The following is a 16010-nucleotide window of genomic DNA, read 5'->3' as shown; positions in this document are numbered from 1 at the left end:
AATACATTGCACAAACTTGACTATTTAATATGGATACTACAGCTACTACACACCACGAAGATTGAATAGAAGGTTAATTAGTTTATACATTTGAAGTAATTAATAAAATATACAGTTTTTATATACATTTATGTCGATCATTTATCAAATAAATATTGGAATAATTTTCAGTAGTTCGATAAACAATTTTTATAATATGTATGCGTTACATAATTTGTTTCAGATGTAAGCAGACGACAAGGAATTTTTGTTTGAATATAAAAGTTTTATAATTTCATATATTATAATTTTTGATCTTTTAAAAATTGGCACATTTGGATTTTGATCGTTTGCAATTCGTCTTTCATATGGCAAGGCATTTTCTCATTTATTTATGTATTTATTGCAGAATTCCCAGACTAATACAAAGAATTGCACATTCCACTAATAGTTGATGAGCGATTTTACACACATATTATCTTAACAAATGTGGTAACAAACATAGAAAAACAGAGTTGTCCTTGGAATTTTCATTCGAATTATTAAAACATAAACGTCAGATTTGGTATATGATGGAATGGATGTTTGGGAAAATACATAATTCATGGTCCAATAATCCAATCACAACCATCAATATTTTATTATCGTCAAATCCAATATCATTACCGTCAATAGTACTATTTTTCCCCTTTTGTTTCAGAGAAAAGATGCGATGAAGTAATGTAGTTAGGAAGATTTTTTTTTTCATATTCATGTATAGACAAGATAAACGAATGTGAATCACAGTAAGGAGATATAGATAGGATAACTGTTTGAAAAATATGATTTTAGAATATTACTGATGGAATTTTTAAAACTTTAATGTATTAAACTCAGTTACTGCTCATTTTCGTATAGAAATACAAAACTATTATTTTTTACTACAATAAAAGGACAGAGAATGTGGAAATATAGTTTAAAAACAAAAATAATATCGTGTGGTGTAAAGACAACTTTACGAATGGAAAGAATATTTGGCCCACTGAGTGGAATACATAACTGATTTGCAGCAAATTGCCTTCAAAGATATATTTGATGATATCACACCTGTATTTGGATTGGTAAAGGCTGCATTGCTTCCCTTTCTACAATCACATTGGAATGAGACCCTGCTCGTAACTGTCGATGAAGGCGCATGCACGAAGATTCTTCGTGTTTATACAGATAACTCTTCAGGGCAAAGGCTTTTCCACAACGTTGACACACGTAAGGCTTCGTAGTGGAGTGGGTTTGGATATGGGCACGTAAGTTGGATTTGTCAGCGAATGCCTTACAGCAAACGGGACATTTAAAGGGCTTTTCTCCCGTATGGGTACGAATATGACCCTGTAGTAACCAGGGTCTACTGAAACACTTTCCACAATATGGACATTGACAACCCTGGCTATGAGTACGTACATGCATGCTGTAAGCGGGCATTGATACATATACTTTATCGCAATGCGGGCATTTACGGGCCTTTTTATCGTTGACGCTACGATGTGTCTGACGATGACGGGCCAAGTTACTCGCTGTGCTGTAGCGTTTACCGCACTCCGGACATTCGTGGCATTCAACAGTAAGCGGGAGTGGGCTCATATGTCCATCGGAGGAAATGCTAGATATCGTCATCTGTGGACATAATTGTCGTTCGATGGAAATAGGTGCCGACAACGGGTGGGCTACTGTCTTGTTATCTGAGACGTCCGCTAAAGAGGACAGCCTGTTCAACGACACTGAAAAAGTCTCTTTTTTCCGAGGTATATCACAATTACGTGGCACACTGAGGTCATGGACTGTGTCACTTTGATGTCCGGAGCCTAAATCTTCATTCTCTCTGTTGTTCTTTGCCACTGTCAAACCCAAAGGCTCCACCTGACCGTAAATAATGTAAGGAGTATAGGAATCACTGAGGTATGATATATAATCTAAACTTCTGGACAAACTAGCGGGGGAATGTGGGCTGGCTGGTTTTAAAGGAACATCACCCTCTGAAGTTCGATTCTCAGCGTCGACTCCTTCTGCTGTACTTACACCCCTTTCGGGACTGTTAGCTATAATTTCGAAAAAGAAAAAAAAATTCCGTTAAATAATTTAATACATATGCATGTACGTATATATTCAATACATGAGTTAATTCAAACGTAATCAGAATAACCATACATCTGGGGCATTAAATATTTATAATAATAACTAGTATTACACATAGATTTATATATGCACATTTTAAGTACAGTAATTATAAAAAAATATTCATTAGAAATTTTAAACAAACTTATGTAGATTTTAATTACTTTAACAAGTAAACTGTCGTCTGCATTTTTGAAGTTTGTTATTTTATGAAAGTCTCCCTAAACTACCACAAGAGGGAGCTGAATATCTCTTTTTTGTAGTTGTGGTTTGCAAATATTTACGCTTTTGAATTCTTAAGACTTCACTTGACATAATTTCCTATTAAGATGCAACAAAGAAGGGTTGTATGCGTTCTTAATAGTCTGACAGCCTGATATGTTAAAGTCCTCAAAATACAGGTTGAAGGAGAATGTCACGACTTTCAACGCCCTTTCTGGCAAAATTACTTTAGTAGATGTATCGATAGCGGATGTCATTCATAATAATTAGACCTGAACGTGCAGAGGACTTCAAAAACCAACACTGATGCAGCACTTTAGGAACTCGAGAGACACTTGGAAATTCTTGTAATTGCGTAGAGTAGATTCTCCAAGCCGCGCGTGCATAACTAATAACAACAACAAGGACTTCATTAATCACATTGAAGTGATGAACAATTTTGTTTTGAGTTCGTCATTGCTGGTATCAAATGTTCTCTGATAGCCGGAAATATCTTAATTGCTAAAAAGATTACTAAATAAATAAGTGAATGGTCGCGTGCCAGACCTCACTCCTCTTATCAAGTGGATGAAAGTTTGTAAACGAGTCTTGTTCAGGGTTAAAATATTCCAAAATCTCTTCTGGCAATGATCATCTGTCCAAGATTTTAGAGTAAACTGAAGCCAGATACCAAAATTAGAATAGTTCTATCATATTAGGAAATTGCTCGGGTTACAGCTGAATTTTCTTTTTTTTTTCTCCCGAAATTAACGGTCCTCTAAAGACGAGTCGTCAAGGACGTGCGACACTGTGTACACTGTTTAGCGCAGTATTATGTATAAAGTCTCTCTCTCTCTCTCTCTCTCTCTCTCTGTGACATTTACATATACGTAAATGGCTAGAATCCCAAACTTCACAAAATCGGGGTTTTTTTTTGGGGGGGGGGGTAAATATATTGTATATTAGTCTCACTGATTTATAAATTTTAACAACTTACTTCAGATAGGTAATGTTTGAAGTTTTGAAATACGAGTAAAGTAAAGATATTTCATTTACTGTTTTAAACCTAGTATACAATCATCATGTTAAGTTATAAGGTTTAAACGATTCTACGTGTAAATCTTTGAGAAATTTTGCAATGATGTGAGGAATTTACACTAAAATGTACGACGGAGATAATCTCTCAGTTATTCGAGTTTGGACGACGACGACGAATAACATTTCTGGCTAGATGGGTGAAGCAAAATTGCTTTTCATATTCCCCTTTGTCTGTAATGAAAGAACTTTGAATGGAATGTTTGTGAGCTGTATGCTCGCCCATTGAGGGCAGTGAAATTAGTTGTGTTCAGCTGAACTTAAGATAGACTTTGGTCTTTTATATTTGTAACTTTCCGCTTCATTATATTCCAAAGCTTCCTTGATTAACGGGTTTGGATGGTTGCTTGTCTTGGTAAAGAACTTCTCAGCTAGATCTAGGAGAAGGGAAGAGATATAAGGGATATTAACTTCTCTATGGATCTGGGAGTTTCTAATAAACCAAGGGGCATCTAGAATCATCCTCAGGCACTTATTCTGTAATCTCTGAAGTTTCAGAATGTTTGTATGTGGTGTGGCTCCATGCGGGGGATGCGTAAGTGATGTCCGGTCGAATTACTATCTTGTAAATTGTTCATTTTATTTGTGTGTCCAATTTACTTTGTCTGTTGATCATAGGGTACAGCTGTGCTAAGACTTTGGATGTCTTCGAGGTAATGTAACTTATATGTTTGCTGAATAGGAGTTTACTATCAAGAATCACTCCAAGATATTTAACTTCAATCTGCCATGGAATCTTTACTCCCAATAAATAAATGTCCTCTATGCTATGGATTTTCTTTCTAGTAAACAGTATGGCTGAGCTTTTCTGGAGGTTAACTTGGATCCTACAATCTGCCAGCCATTTTTCTAAAATGTGTATGTTGGTTTGAAGTCTTCTAGTTGCCAGTTTTGGGTTCAGAGATCTTGCCATCAATGTATCATCTGCATATAATGTAGTGAATGTTGTTATCAGGTTCAGAGGGATGTCCGCTACGTAGATTGAGAACAGGAGAGGGGCCAGAAGAGCTCCTTGAGGTACGCCTGACGAGACCCTGCGTCTGGTCGAAACCGTTTCGCCGACCCTGACCTACATATATCTGTCTTTCAGGTAAGAGTGGATTATTTTTGATTTCCTCTGGGATACGGTTGGCTGGAATGAAGACAGTGGATTGCGTGACTGATTCTATTGCTTTCTGAATTTGTTGAGTTAGGTTATTTACTGCTGAGTCTATCTCTTTCTTTTTACTGATGTTAGGCACCGGACCAATATGATCGGGAAGAACCTTGGCTAACTTGTCCGATGGTATGAATGTGTGCCGAGGAGAGAATTGATCTGATGAACCTAGATTAAGCACTATGAGACTGTGGTCAGAAGATAATTCGTTAACTGATTTTGAATTGGTATCTTATATTTTTAAAGATGACGATGTCTAGTAGATCTGAGTTACCTGAAGGGGCTGAAGTGGGTGAGCTCGATAGGTCCACAACAGCAGAGTTGAGCATTGCAAAGTTGAATAGTGTGTGGCCTTTGGTGTTAATTGAAGAGCTGTACCAAGCTGTGTTTTGAGTTGAGGTCTCCTGCTATTATTATGGAGTCATTTGGACCAAGTATGGAGTCCAGATCTGTTGTCAGCAGAGGAATGCTCGGAGGATTATAAGCAGCATAGATCTTGAGACTGCCAGCATTGCAGGTATGTACCTCCACGCTGGTCACCTCCAGGTTTACTGTTTGGGGTTTGGCTATTGTATTATGATTCAAGTAACTCTTAATATATATGGCTGTGCCTCCATCTCTTACGCCAATTCTGTCGTTTCTGTACATAGTGTATCCACGGATTTTTGGGTTATTAGCTGGTCTTAGGTGTGTTTTACCAATTAAGATGATATCGGCACTGAGACGAGTCGCAAATTCTTGAAGTTCCAAGACCTTGTTCATCAATCCATTTGCATTCCATGCCATTATCTTAAGAGCTTTTGGTTTGAATTTTTTACTCATGACAGATGGCTGTTATAATGGTTTGAGGCCTTGCAGGAATCTCTTTCTGGAAGATGGTGATGTCTTGCTGAATTCCTGCAGCATGGTGGCAAGCGAGGCTGTTAAAACTGATGTTAGTTTGGAGCTTTCTAGCTCGAGAGATGTAGGAGGCTTAGTTCGTGCAGCCTCAGCATATGTTTTGGTCATGGTTGTTCCTTCCTGTGTGGTTGAAGGTTAGGTGTTTCGGACTGGGGGACGACCTGCATGGTTGCTTATAACGTTGTTAAGCGGAGGAGCAAGATTGACTTTTGCTGATCCTCGATTTTTGGACTGGAAAGGCATACCTTGTAGTTGGCAGGGTGAGGTCTTCTGCAGTTTGCACAGTAGGCTAAAATAGAGCGTGGCTTGGCGCATGTGATGGTCTGGTGTCCCTCGCCGCACTTCAAGCACCTGAAGGCTGCCTTACATAATTTTTGGGCATGCCCAAACCTTTGGCATCTATGACACTGTCCTGCAGATGCTCTTTTCCTGAGCGGCTCAGTTGATATTTTGAGTCTGCATACTACTGTCAGTTCATAGAATCTGCTTTTGTGTATTGCTGATTTCCACCAGCACCAAAAGGCATTGGTCTTTTATCCTACCTGAGCATCCTGCTGACGTTAACTGGGGGACAGGCCCTGTCTTGTGAGGTCAGTGATCACGTCTTCAGGAGTGATACCGTTGGCTACGCCACGAAGAACCACCTTCAGGTTCTTTTTCTGGGTAAAGTGAAGGTGTGGTATGGAGGATTGGTATTGTCCATAAATCTGGTCATTTGTCTATAATCCATGACTTTAGCAGGTTGAATTTTAACCCCCTCATCAGAATTTTTGGCCCATGAGAATGTGATATTTTGTTCCCTGAGGGCTGATAGGACAGGAATCGATTTATCCTTATCCCTTAAGATAACTGGTGGCACCTTTTCTTTAGGTACATTGGGTGCTTCCATCCCTGTTGCTTCGGGTTCTTCGGTGTTGGTAGAGATTTTCCTCTTCTTCTTGACTTTGGAATTCTGTATTTGTTTCCAAGGACTGATAGATGCTGTCTTGGGATGTAGCTTCTTCTAAATTTGGGGAGTGTACAAAGTTTGATTGCGTCTGAGTAATGTGTTCGTCACTTAAATCGTCCATTTTGTTTTCTGTGACTGCTGAGGGGGGGGGGAGTATAAAAAAACTTAACTTTCCCTGGCTAGTTGTCACTCAGCAACTTTTCCAATCTGAGGAACTCCTTGTACACCTCTTCAAATATGGCCTCGTTCAGAGGTTTTGCCATGACAACAATAGGTAAAAAATGTATAAAGGCACAGATAGAGAAAGAATTGAGATTGATAACGTGTCCCGAGCAGATTACAAATAATCCTGTGGACTTTTGAGGGTCCACTAGCAAATCCCATAGACACACAGGTGTCTACCATCAACAAAATATTATAGATAACTGCTCTAAAATACGGAAAAGGAGTGTCAAGAATCTACTTGGCTATAGATTGAGATCCTACCTCCCTACAATACCATAAATCCACCACTGGTCCTCATAGCGGGTGGGGCCTGCCGGCCATTAGACCTCTTGCATGTTTCATGCAGAGGGGAAGACAGTAGGAGTCAAACTGTATCAGCACCAGTGCAATGTGAGATTCCTGAAAAACCTTATATGCAATTTAATCAGGATCAATATGTGCAATCTAATCAGGATCAATCTAAAATTCGTTCGTTCTCGTCAACGTCAAAAACTTTCAAACTTCTCCCTCATTCGAGTTTGTAACTTGTAACTTCTGTGGCTTGATGGACCTCAATCCCCTGGATTATTATCCCTTCATCGCTAGGAAATAGATTTGTGTTAAAGATTAACGAGCACTTGGCTCACCCTATTCAGGGCAGTGCAGAAGCGCCTGAAACGAAAAGCAGAGAAGCTTTCGGGAAACCTCCTGAATGAGTTGCTTGGGATGAAAAGCCGCTTAGGTGAATAAGTAGTGTTACAGAGCAACGAGAAAATATCTGGGATATCAGCAACCATATGCAGGAGAGCATGTCACTTGTTGATCATGGAGAAGATGACTTGGGTATTCCTGAGGAATTTGTTGGTGTCGGCTTGGCTGGGATTCATTTTGCTAAAGGCTGTTAGCATCTCCCCTGGTGAGGCAGCAAGAATCAGTGCAGAGTTTTGGCTATAAGCTGCCGAGGCTCCGAGTAAAATTCGCTGAGAAACCGTAGAAGCGAAAGTTTTATCGGCTGTAACACCTCGCGCTGTGAAATCTGGCGCAGGTTTCATGGCTTGACTCTGAGTGGGCGGGAGCTAACGCCGCTCTTGTCTTCTGTAGGTTAGAAGGGTGAATTGAGCAGCCCTTATAGTTGGCTGGATGTGGGCCGCCACAATTCTCTCATTTAGCAGGTGTAGACCGTGGTTTTGTGCAAGTGTGCGAGGGATGGCTGTCACTGCACTTTACACACTTGTAATCTGCTTTACATAACTTTTGTGCATGCCCAAATTTTTGGCAGCGATGACATTGACCGGCGCATGCCTTTCTTCTGAGTGGTTCGATCTTGATGACTAAGCTGCAGACTAAGCTAAGGTCGTAAATTTCTCTGTGGCTTTACTGATCTCCACTAAGACCAGAGGCACGGGATGCTTGTCTGCACGGTACATGCGCGAGATCTTAATAGGTTCAAGGCCTTGTGATCTGAGATCAGTAGCTATTTCATCAGATGTAATGGTTTCTGCCAAACCTCTGATGACTACTTTTAGGTTTTTTTCACTCTTGAGTTGAAATGTGAGATATGGAACATTCAGTTCGTCCATAAGACTGGTTATCCGAAGATAGTCCAACGCCCCTTCTGGTTGAATTCGGATTCCGTCATCTTTGTTCTTAGCTGATGTAAATGTGATGTTGCTGTTCTTCATTGTCTCCGCGATTGATGACCATTTTTCTTTTGATCTTATAATAACTGGAGGAATCCTCTCTTTGGGTTGTGCCCCTGAGTCCGTCGCTCTTTCTTCAACAGGTTGTGCTGTTGTGTCCATTGGAGCTGTACTTTCCAAGGGCTGGGGTATTATTTCATGATCTGCTGCAGGGGACTTTCTCTTCTTCCTTCTGACCTGAAAGCCACTGGAGTTTGAATTAGGGATGTCTTCAGTTGTTGTTGTTGGCTCGCTGGCGTTGTCATGTGAAGAGGGAGGAAGTTCAGAGGGCTGGAGGTCCTCTGTCTCCACTTCAAGAACCTGGTGTTTTCCGATTTTGTCGGGCCATTTTGTGTTTAGTATGTTGCCTAAATGCCTGAAAAGAGCCAATAGTTCTTTAAAACTGAGATCGTCAAAAGGCAAATCTATGTCAAGGCGAAAGCTTTAATGTGGGGGGGGGCAAGACCTGCCTTGTCTCTTCTGACCGCTACCGGAAAAATTGCATTACCGAAAAAAGTGTTACCTGCTCTGCTGAACGAGCACGCTGCTGACGCTACAGGAGAGATCAAAACGCGCGTATAATATCTATTTTCATATTAACATATCTATAATATAATATCTACTTTCATATTAACATATCTATAATATCGTTTCATTTTTTCGAGATCATAATCAACAATCACACACTAGGCAAAAGCCACTCCTGGACTACCAGAATTAACTCAGAATTATCTCATTCGAGTTTGGCCTTATATCCTTATAAGGACTGGCTTAAAGGGGCGAAGCAAGAATGCTTTTCATCTTCCCCGTTATCTGTAGAGGACAGTGTAGAGATAAGGTGTTATGAGCAATTAAAGCTCTGATCATGGCAGGAGGGTAACAGCAATAGCCGAGCCTCAGTACAGCATTGCCATCCATTACCCTCCAAGGGTATTGGATTGAATGAATCTCCCACAATCCTCATTCGAGTTTGGAGATATTAATTTATTTGATATTAATTATTTATACATTAAATATTTTGGTGTGTTTTAATTCTGCCTGAATTCTGAAATGTATAGATTTATTAATAAAATTTTAAAAGAAATATTATGAATAATAATAATACATCTATAATTTATGAAATATAATAATACAGATATGTTTATAATATATTAATAAAATTACCTGTTTATAAAGAAACAGCAAGACTTTTATGTAATCATAGTTATTACGATAGGTAAGCATTGTTTTAAAAAAAGAAAATTAATGCTACTAAATACAGCAAAGAAATCAGAGATTTAAATGTTATTTTTAATAGGTAAGAAGCATTGTTCATCAGAGTTTCTTGCCTTTCTTTTTAATTTAGTTTAACATTGAAAGAAAGATGATCACGACTATCATCATTATCGTATAATATAAGGAAAATCTAGAATAAAGTAGACAATTTTCAAAAGAAAATTGTTTGAATTAAATAATAAATTTGCAACTAGTAATTGCTTTTAAAATTGTTATCGCATTGTTTCCAGTATTAAGAAGAATTTTCGCAATGGTTGATTGCGTTACATTTTGTCTCTTTAAAAGTTGTTAATATAACACTAATTTTAAAAGTAGCGTGAAACCCAAAAATTAACTTGCAAACAGTGGAATAAAACTTATATTCTTAATGTCTTCTAGTTATTTTAAAGGTGGACTCATTCGTAATTCAAAATTTTGATCGAATTTAATTCATTTATTAATTCTCTACAATGCCTGAAAATCCAAGCAGTTAGTAGTATAACACATTACATCATAACCTTTCATGACTATAAATGTTTATTATTATTATTATTATTATTATTATTATTATTATTATTATTATTATTATTATTTTAAAAAACTATTTTAAGAGCACATCGACTGGATATCAGTTTGTATTTCTCGCTATCGGAGTTACCTAACTTACTATAAACATATATGTAAAAAAGATAAGTTTTTTATTATTATTATCAGAAAAGAAAGGAAAAAACTATCTGGCAACAGATAGTGAATGAATTCGTCTAATGCCAGTTCTAGAAACTTCACAGAGAACGGCTGATTTAAAAGGATACGCTAAATCACTCGATTGGCCTAGTGGTTAGCGCATTTGGTTTCAAACCAACACATTGTGGGTTCGAATCACACCGCATGCATTCGGTGATCTGTAAAAGCCTTTAGCCAATAAATAGTTTCCATCTCCTGGTGTAACACCACTGTCCTGCTTACTGGAGGCCTGAAGTAGCTTGAATAATAATATACTACACGCTAACAGCCTTTCGCGATCATGATTGCTTTGACTGGACAGTACCATTCCTCAACCAACGTAGTCTTGCGTGTTTGTGAACGTGTTTTAAGCGGTGATGATTTCATCTCCAAGTGAGAGATCATCATCCCAGCGCCCTTCGAAGTGGTTTGGGAAAAAAAAAAAAAAAATCCATGTTTGGCACGAAAAAATTATCTACTTTAAATCACTCACAATATTGAATGTGTGATAACCTGACAACTTTTTTTTGGGTGGGATTCACACAATAAAATTATCTGCTATTTATTCTGGAATCGATCCTGTGTTTATGTATTTCTTTAACCACACTGCATAGGATGAACAAGAAGTCCTAAGAATTGAAACTACATTCGGTGGCTACAGGACAAGAAAGAAGTAGAATAAAACTTACAGAATTTCCGAATGCAATTTTTAGCTGAACCACTGGCTGAACTTTATTGGGGGAGGAGATGGCAATGTTCGATATAAGGGGATTTTAAAAGTTTATGAAATGTACCTATCTATCCTCTTCATGCCCCGTATCACACAAGGGCAAGAGAGATCCATTTTCTTCAGTTAGCACCGTCTTTTGCAATTCTACTTATAACCAGCTCTCTCTCAACAGCGAACTTTCTTTCTTTTTTTTTTTTTAAGTTCTTTGCCCAAGTTAGTTTATCAACGCTACATTGAAACCTTTCTCCTCTGTCCATTCTCTGTACATATCCAATCGATTTCTATTAACTCATCATTTGTTATACGCTATGGCCAAAATATTTTTAATATTTTACTTAAATATTTCGTTTAAAACTATTTAATTTAGCTTCCTATTTCTTTATTAATTTCCTCGTCTCTAATTCATATAATAATATGGCCTTTACATTGTTATTAAAGCCCTTTATTTTAGTTCTGTTGTGACATTAGGATGATTTCTATTTACTTTTTAATCTTCCGAAAGTAGTATTTGCACTAGTTCAGTCTTGGCGTTATATATTCTTGCCACTTCCACCCCTTCAAGTATCAATATTAGTTCTCAAGTATATAAAATTCTTAACTTCTGCAGTGTTGGTCAGCTTATATTTCTTTCCGGCATTTGTTGTTCAATTTAAGAACTTTTGTTTTATTCATATTTAAATCCAATTTTTTCAGCTGTCTTACAATGTATCTGATTCTGCTTGTAAATCAGTGTGCTCTGATGATATCGAAACTATGTCAATGCAGCTGTAATGTGATATTTCTTCTCATACTTGTAACCTTTTCATAAACCAATAAATGACTATGTTATAAAGTAATCTAGATAAGCAAACCTTCGGGGACCATTTTTATACCTTATTGGATTTTCTTGCTTCCCTCTTTCAGAGGATTTTCCTTGTCATCTGATCTCCTTATACTCTCCACGTAATTTTTCTTATCTTTTTCTTGCCTGTCTTTTAACTAACTTGTCTCTATCTTTATATTTTTTCTGAATATAATGTTTCCTATTTATTCCTATATACATCGATTCAAATGTATATTTCTAAACGTTACTAAAAGAATTCATTTGCAATCTTAGTAGCCTATGAAAACGATATGAACTCTTTCTATTTTGTAACATTCCATTTACAAATTAAAAATAAAACAAACATAAGTTCAGATTAAGCCAAATCTTCTGCTTTGCGTTACATTTAATTCTCAAACACATTAGCCAGTAAGTTATTAGTTGTGCAAAGTTTTTGCATAATCTCTGGCGTGGAAACAGTAATAAGTAATGCAGTTCACATCATTTACATATGAAGAAGTATTGAAGTATTAATAATTCATGAATATTTTCCTTTTACTTCATTTCATCTTTCATTACTGTCTGCTAAAGTGTTACATAATGTTTAGTATTTAAGAATATTAAATATTACATCTAGAATATTTTGTATTTCATTCACAAGATTAATAAGGAGCTAATATTTCTAAAATACAAGTACAGTATATGTCTGATATAATGATCATAAAAAGTCATTATGACCAATATATCTGGAAAAAATATATATAAATTTCTCCAGAATCAAAAACAAAATAATTAAGTATATTTCATATTAATATTTAAGTTAGCGTTTTTTTTTTCTGTACTAATAATTAAGACATTTATCTGATTTTAATAACTGCAGGAATTTATACTTCGGCTGTGTTATAAACACAAGGATAAACATAGGGTGCACTAAAAGCATTTTACAAGTTTTAAGCATTGAAAGTTGTTTGAAAAGCATATTGCATTAAGAAAGAATGTTAAATCAATTCATTATGGAGGGTAACCATGAAATATTAATTTAGTAACAAATAAAGAAACAAACATAATGAGTAAAACCAAACGAACATTCAATAAACGTGATGCAATTTTAACTGTGATTGGTCATCAATTCGTCGAATCAGTTTGCGGTAAAACTACTGCATATTGGAAATGAATGAATTACATAACTACCAGGAAAAGGAAAGTTGCTCTTACAAAAAAAAAATAACAAATTAGCGTTCTTCTTGCAACCGGTGAATAATCCTGTAATTTGTGCATAACACACACACACACATAAAAAAAAAAACAACTTCAGAATATACTTATCACCTCAAAAGCTTTCGTCTTTTTATATTTAAAATTACCCGACACTATTATTCATCCTTAAAATTGAAACCAAACTAATTAATAAAAAAAAGCATATAGTAAATGTATGTAACTTATATATATATTTATTATAATAGCAGAAAAGAAAACAATATTTGAAACAAAACTAGAAAAACTGAGACAGCTACCAAGTATAAATTAATATATATAAAATATATATAGTATATATTAATATGTAAAATTAATAATTTTAACCTAATTTATTTACTAAAAATAATAATTTAGTAATAGTAACTGATAACACTCTTTGTTTCAAATTTCTCTTAATTTGCTAATCCTTGTAGGGTGTATGCATTCCAAAATTCCAGTTTTCTTCAGTGAGGTGAGGACAATGTTGCCAAATGGGTACTACCAAAATAGCTTGTTTTGTTTAACGCAAGAAATATTACACTTCACTTCTGCTTACTTTTCATAATACTGAGATCTCTCTTCTTGGGATGAATTTTTCCTAGTATAAGCACATCACATAAAGTATCTCCAAAATGCGATGCACTTTTGCGCTCTAAACATTACTTCTCGCTTGTAACCTCCTAACTCTATATAAATTCCAAATGCACCCAATATTGAAATATAGTTCACACATTTAGGGTGATCCACCAACAATCTTCTAAAAATGCTGGATGCTATCCAGAAGAGGGAATTCTGGCTAATGAATGATTCTTCTCTCGCAGACGTTCTGTTTTTGCCTTATGACTCTGCTATAGGCATTTAAGGGCCCTGTTTCATTCAACTGACTATTCCTACATTGTGTAAAGTTACTTATTACACAACATGACCAGAGGTTAGATTCATGTTAATCTGCATGCTTCCTTTTGATACTAAACTGCAGACTTTTTTTTTTTTTTTTTTTTGCTCCTATATAAATGAATATGAATAATTCCATTCATATCCGAACAGATAAAGTTTTATTAGATGTAGTTTTTGTTCAGGAACATCGGGTAAAAGCAAAAGCTCAGTTTTGAAATTTTCTAATTGGAGTAAATCTTTACGAAACTAATCTAAATAAAATGAAAAAAAAAGTTTTGTTTTTCATAAAAATAATTAAGATCCTGTTGAATGTCAATGGTGATCTATGGAATAGTAAAGAATTTAACTTGACCTGCAGGGACTTTATTAAAATTGTAGTCAATGGAGTCCCTTAAAATTGCTTTGTAGACAAAGCATTGAACTTAAAGTATGACTATATAATATTTTGAGGATAATATTCCGACATGCTTAGACTTATCAACAGAGGATACCATAATTAAAAGAACAGAAAGGTTAAAAGTTGACTGTGGAAGTCAAGAGTTAAAATGATTAAGGTGCTGACATTATGGTAAACAGAGGCAACTGATAGCAAGCATTTATGTATGGTTTTATTATTATGCAATAGAAAAGTGTCTTACCTCGAACATTGTAGCTATCTTCGTAGTCCACGTCTGTATTATACCGGCGGTTAGTAATGAGAAAGGCTCGCGGCATCTTAGGCGACACCTTCGGTTTACTTTTTTTTTTCTAAAGTCAGAGGTCAGCTGATGTACTTGCAGACTGAAGGACACCGGTCACAAGAGGTGTTGCCTGGAGCTGTGTTAGCCTTTGACTGACGGCACTGGCCAAGAACGCTAGGGATGGTACTTTGGGGGAGAGAAAGAGAGGGGGGGGATAAAAGGGATGTCGGGGAAGACGAGGGTGATGTAGTAGGGGGAAGATGCAAGCTCTTGGTGTCAAATTTCCAGTAGTCGAAGTACAGCTCTTCGTTTCGGGGGGGGGTGAATTAATCAACGATTTTTTCTAAGCTTCCCCTGTCTCCCCTTGCGATCAGAACGCTCGTGACGGGGTTAGGCTGTGATAAAACAAGTGGTGTTCGTGTGTCTTGCACAACGTTCGGCAGAAGACGCCGCTCGTGGGATGTCCGATCGGAGAGACGCACTCCGAGCTTCTAGTAGCGATGTGTTGTTGGAAGCCGGGGAAACGGCGTGACCTAGGAATCAGGGGTCAAGTAAGGGCGAAGAGGTCCAGCTGGCTTTAGTAGGGGAAAAGGGGGAAGAAAGGATTGGCGGATTGCGATTGAAGGAGTGAAAGAGTACAGCGGGCGTCTACTCCGCTGCTGTGGAATATAAACTACGGCGAATGGTGATGCAAAGTGGTCCGTAACTCTGCCCGAGCTACTGCAATGTTCGGAACAGTATGTCTTGAAATCCGGGCTGCCATGCTGTGATTCCCTGACAAAAATAGAAAAGCCTCCTTACATGTTTGGAACGCTTACGTCTTCTCCGCGTGCCATCTGCCTGCCTCCAGACTTTTTAGTTGTTGCTCCATCGACAAGAAATCTTCCTACTGGCCTAGTTATTGCGCCTGACTCAGTGTGGGGAACTCACAAATTTAACGTCTCCTATTTTTTATTCTACTCTTTTCCACCTCTCTTTCTTTCTTTTCTTTTATCCTTTTGTATATTATATTCTCTTATGATTTCACTATTTTCCCCTTCTCCCTTATTCTCTACTTCTAATTCCTTTTTTAATACGTTTCTTTCAATGAGCCATTTTTCCCATTTATTTTCTCAGCTGTTTTGAAATAAGTAATCATATTCTAAAACTGGATGGTCACAAATCAACACATCAGTTTTCTTACATTAATGTATGCAGTACAGACTTTTTTTTTTACAGCCCAAATGGGAAGTACAGCTGCTTACTGTTTTCGATACATGTACACCATATGAATATAATCACATTAATGTGCCAATCTTTCTTATATAGAGCTCTAAAAGGTTTAGCATACCATGAATAAACAGAAAATCATACTTTTCGTCATGTTTTGAAACTCTA

The 16010-nt window shown here is 36.9% G+C and overlaps 1 protein-coding gene across 1 annotated transcript; it reads right to left on the bottom strand.

The window, feature by feature from the left end:
- Window positions 1-37: 37 nt before the first annotated feature.
- LOC150103142 (uncharacterized) lies at window positions 38-15284 on the bottom strand. The gene is made up of 2 exons (XM_090398027.1): window positions 14592-15284; window positions 38-2051 (listed from the first exon to the last, which is right to left on the bottom strand). Exons 1-2 carry the CDS (start codon window positions 14665-14667, stop codon window positions 1060-1062), a joined length of 1068 nt encoding a protein of 355 aa, XP_090254153.1. The 5' UTR covers window positions 14668-15284; the 3' UTR covers window positions 38-1059.
- Window positions 15285-16010: the final 726 nt, after the last annotated feature.

Source organism: Typopeltis vanoorti, chromosome 9 (assembly GCF_054136105.1).
Source record: "Typopeltis vanoorti isolate ZY-2024b chromosome 9, IOZ_Tvanoo_1.0, whole genome shotgun sequence".
NCBI lineage: Eukaryota > Metazoa > Arthropoda > Arachnida > Uropygi > Thelyphonidae > Typopeltis > Typopeltis vanoorti.
Note: the sequence above shows the minus strand (reverse complement) of the source record. Positions and strands in the feature narration are given on the sequence as shown.

What these genes read in the sequence shown, in the direction of transcription:
- LOC150103142 (XM_090398027.1), bottom strand. Translation starts at nt 14,667, where the DNA reads ATGCCGCGAGCCTTTCTCATTACTAACCGCCGGTATAATACAGACGTG. An exon ending in AGATAGCTACAATGTTCGAG is followed by an intron (nt 2,052 to 14,591) that starts GTAAGACACTTT and finishes TCGAAATTATAG; the next exon opens with CTAACAGTCCCGAAAGGGGT.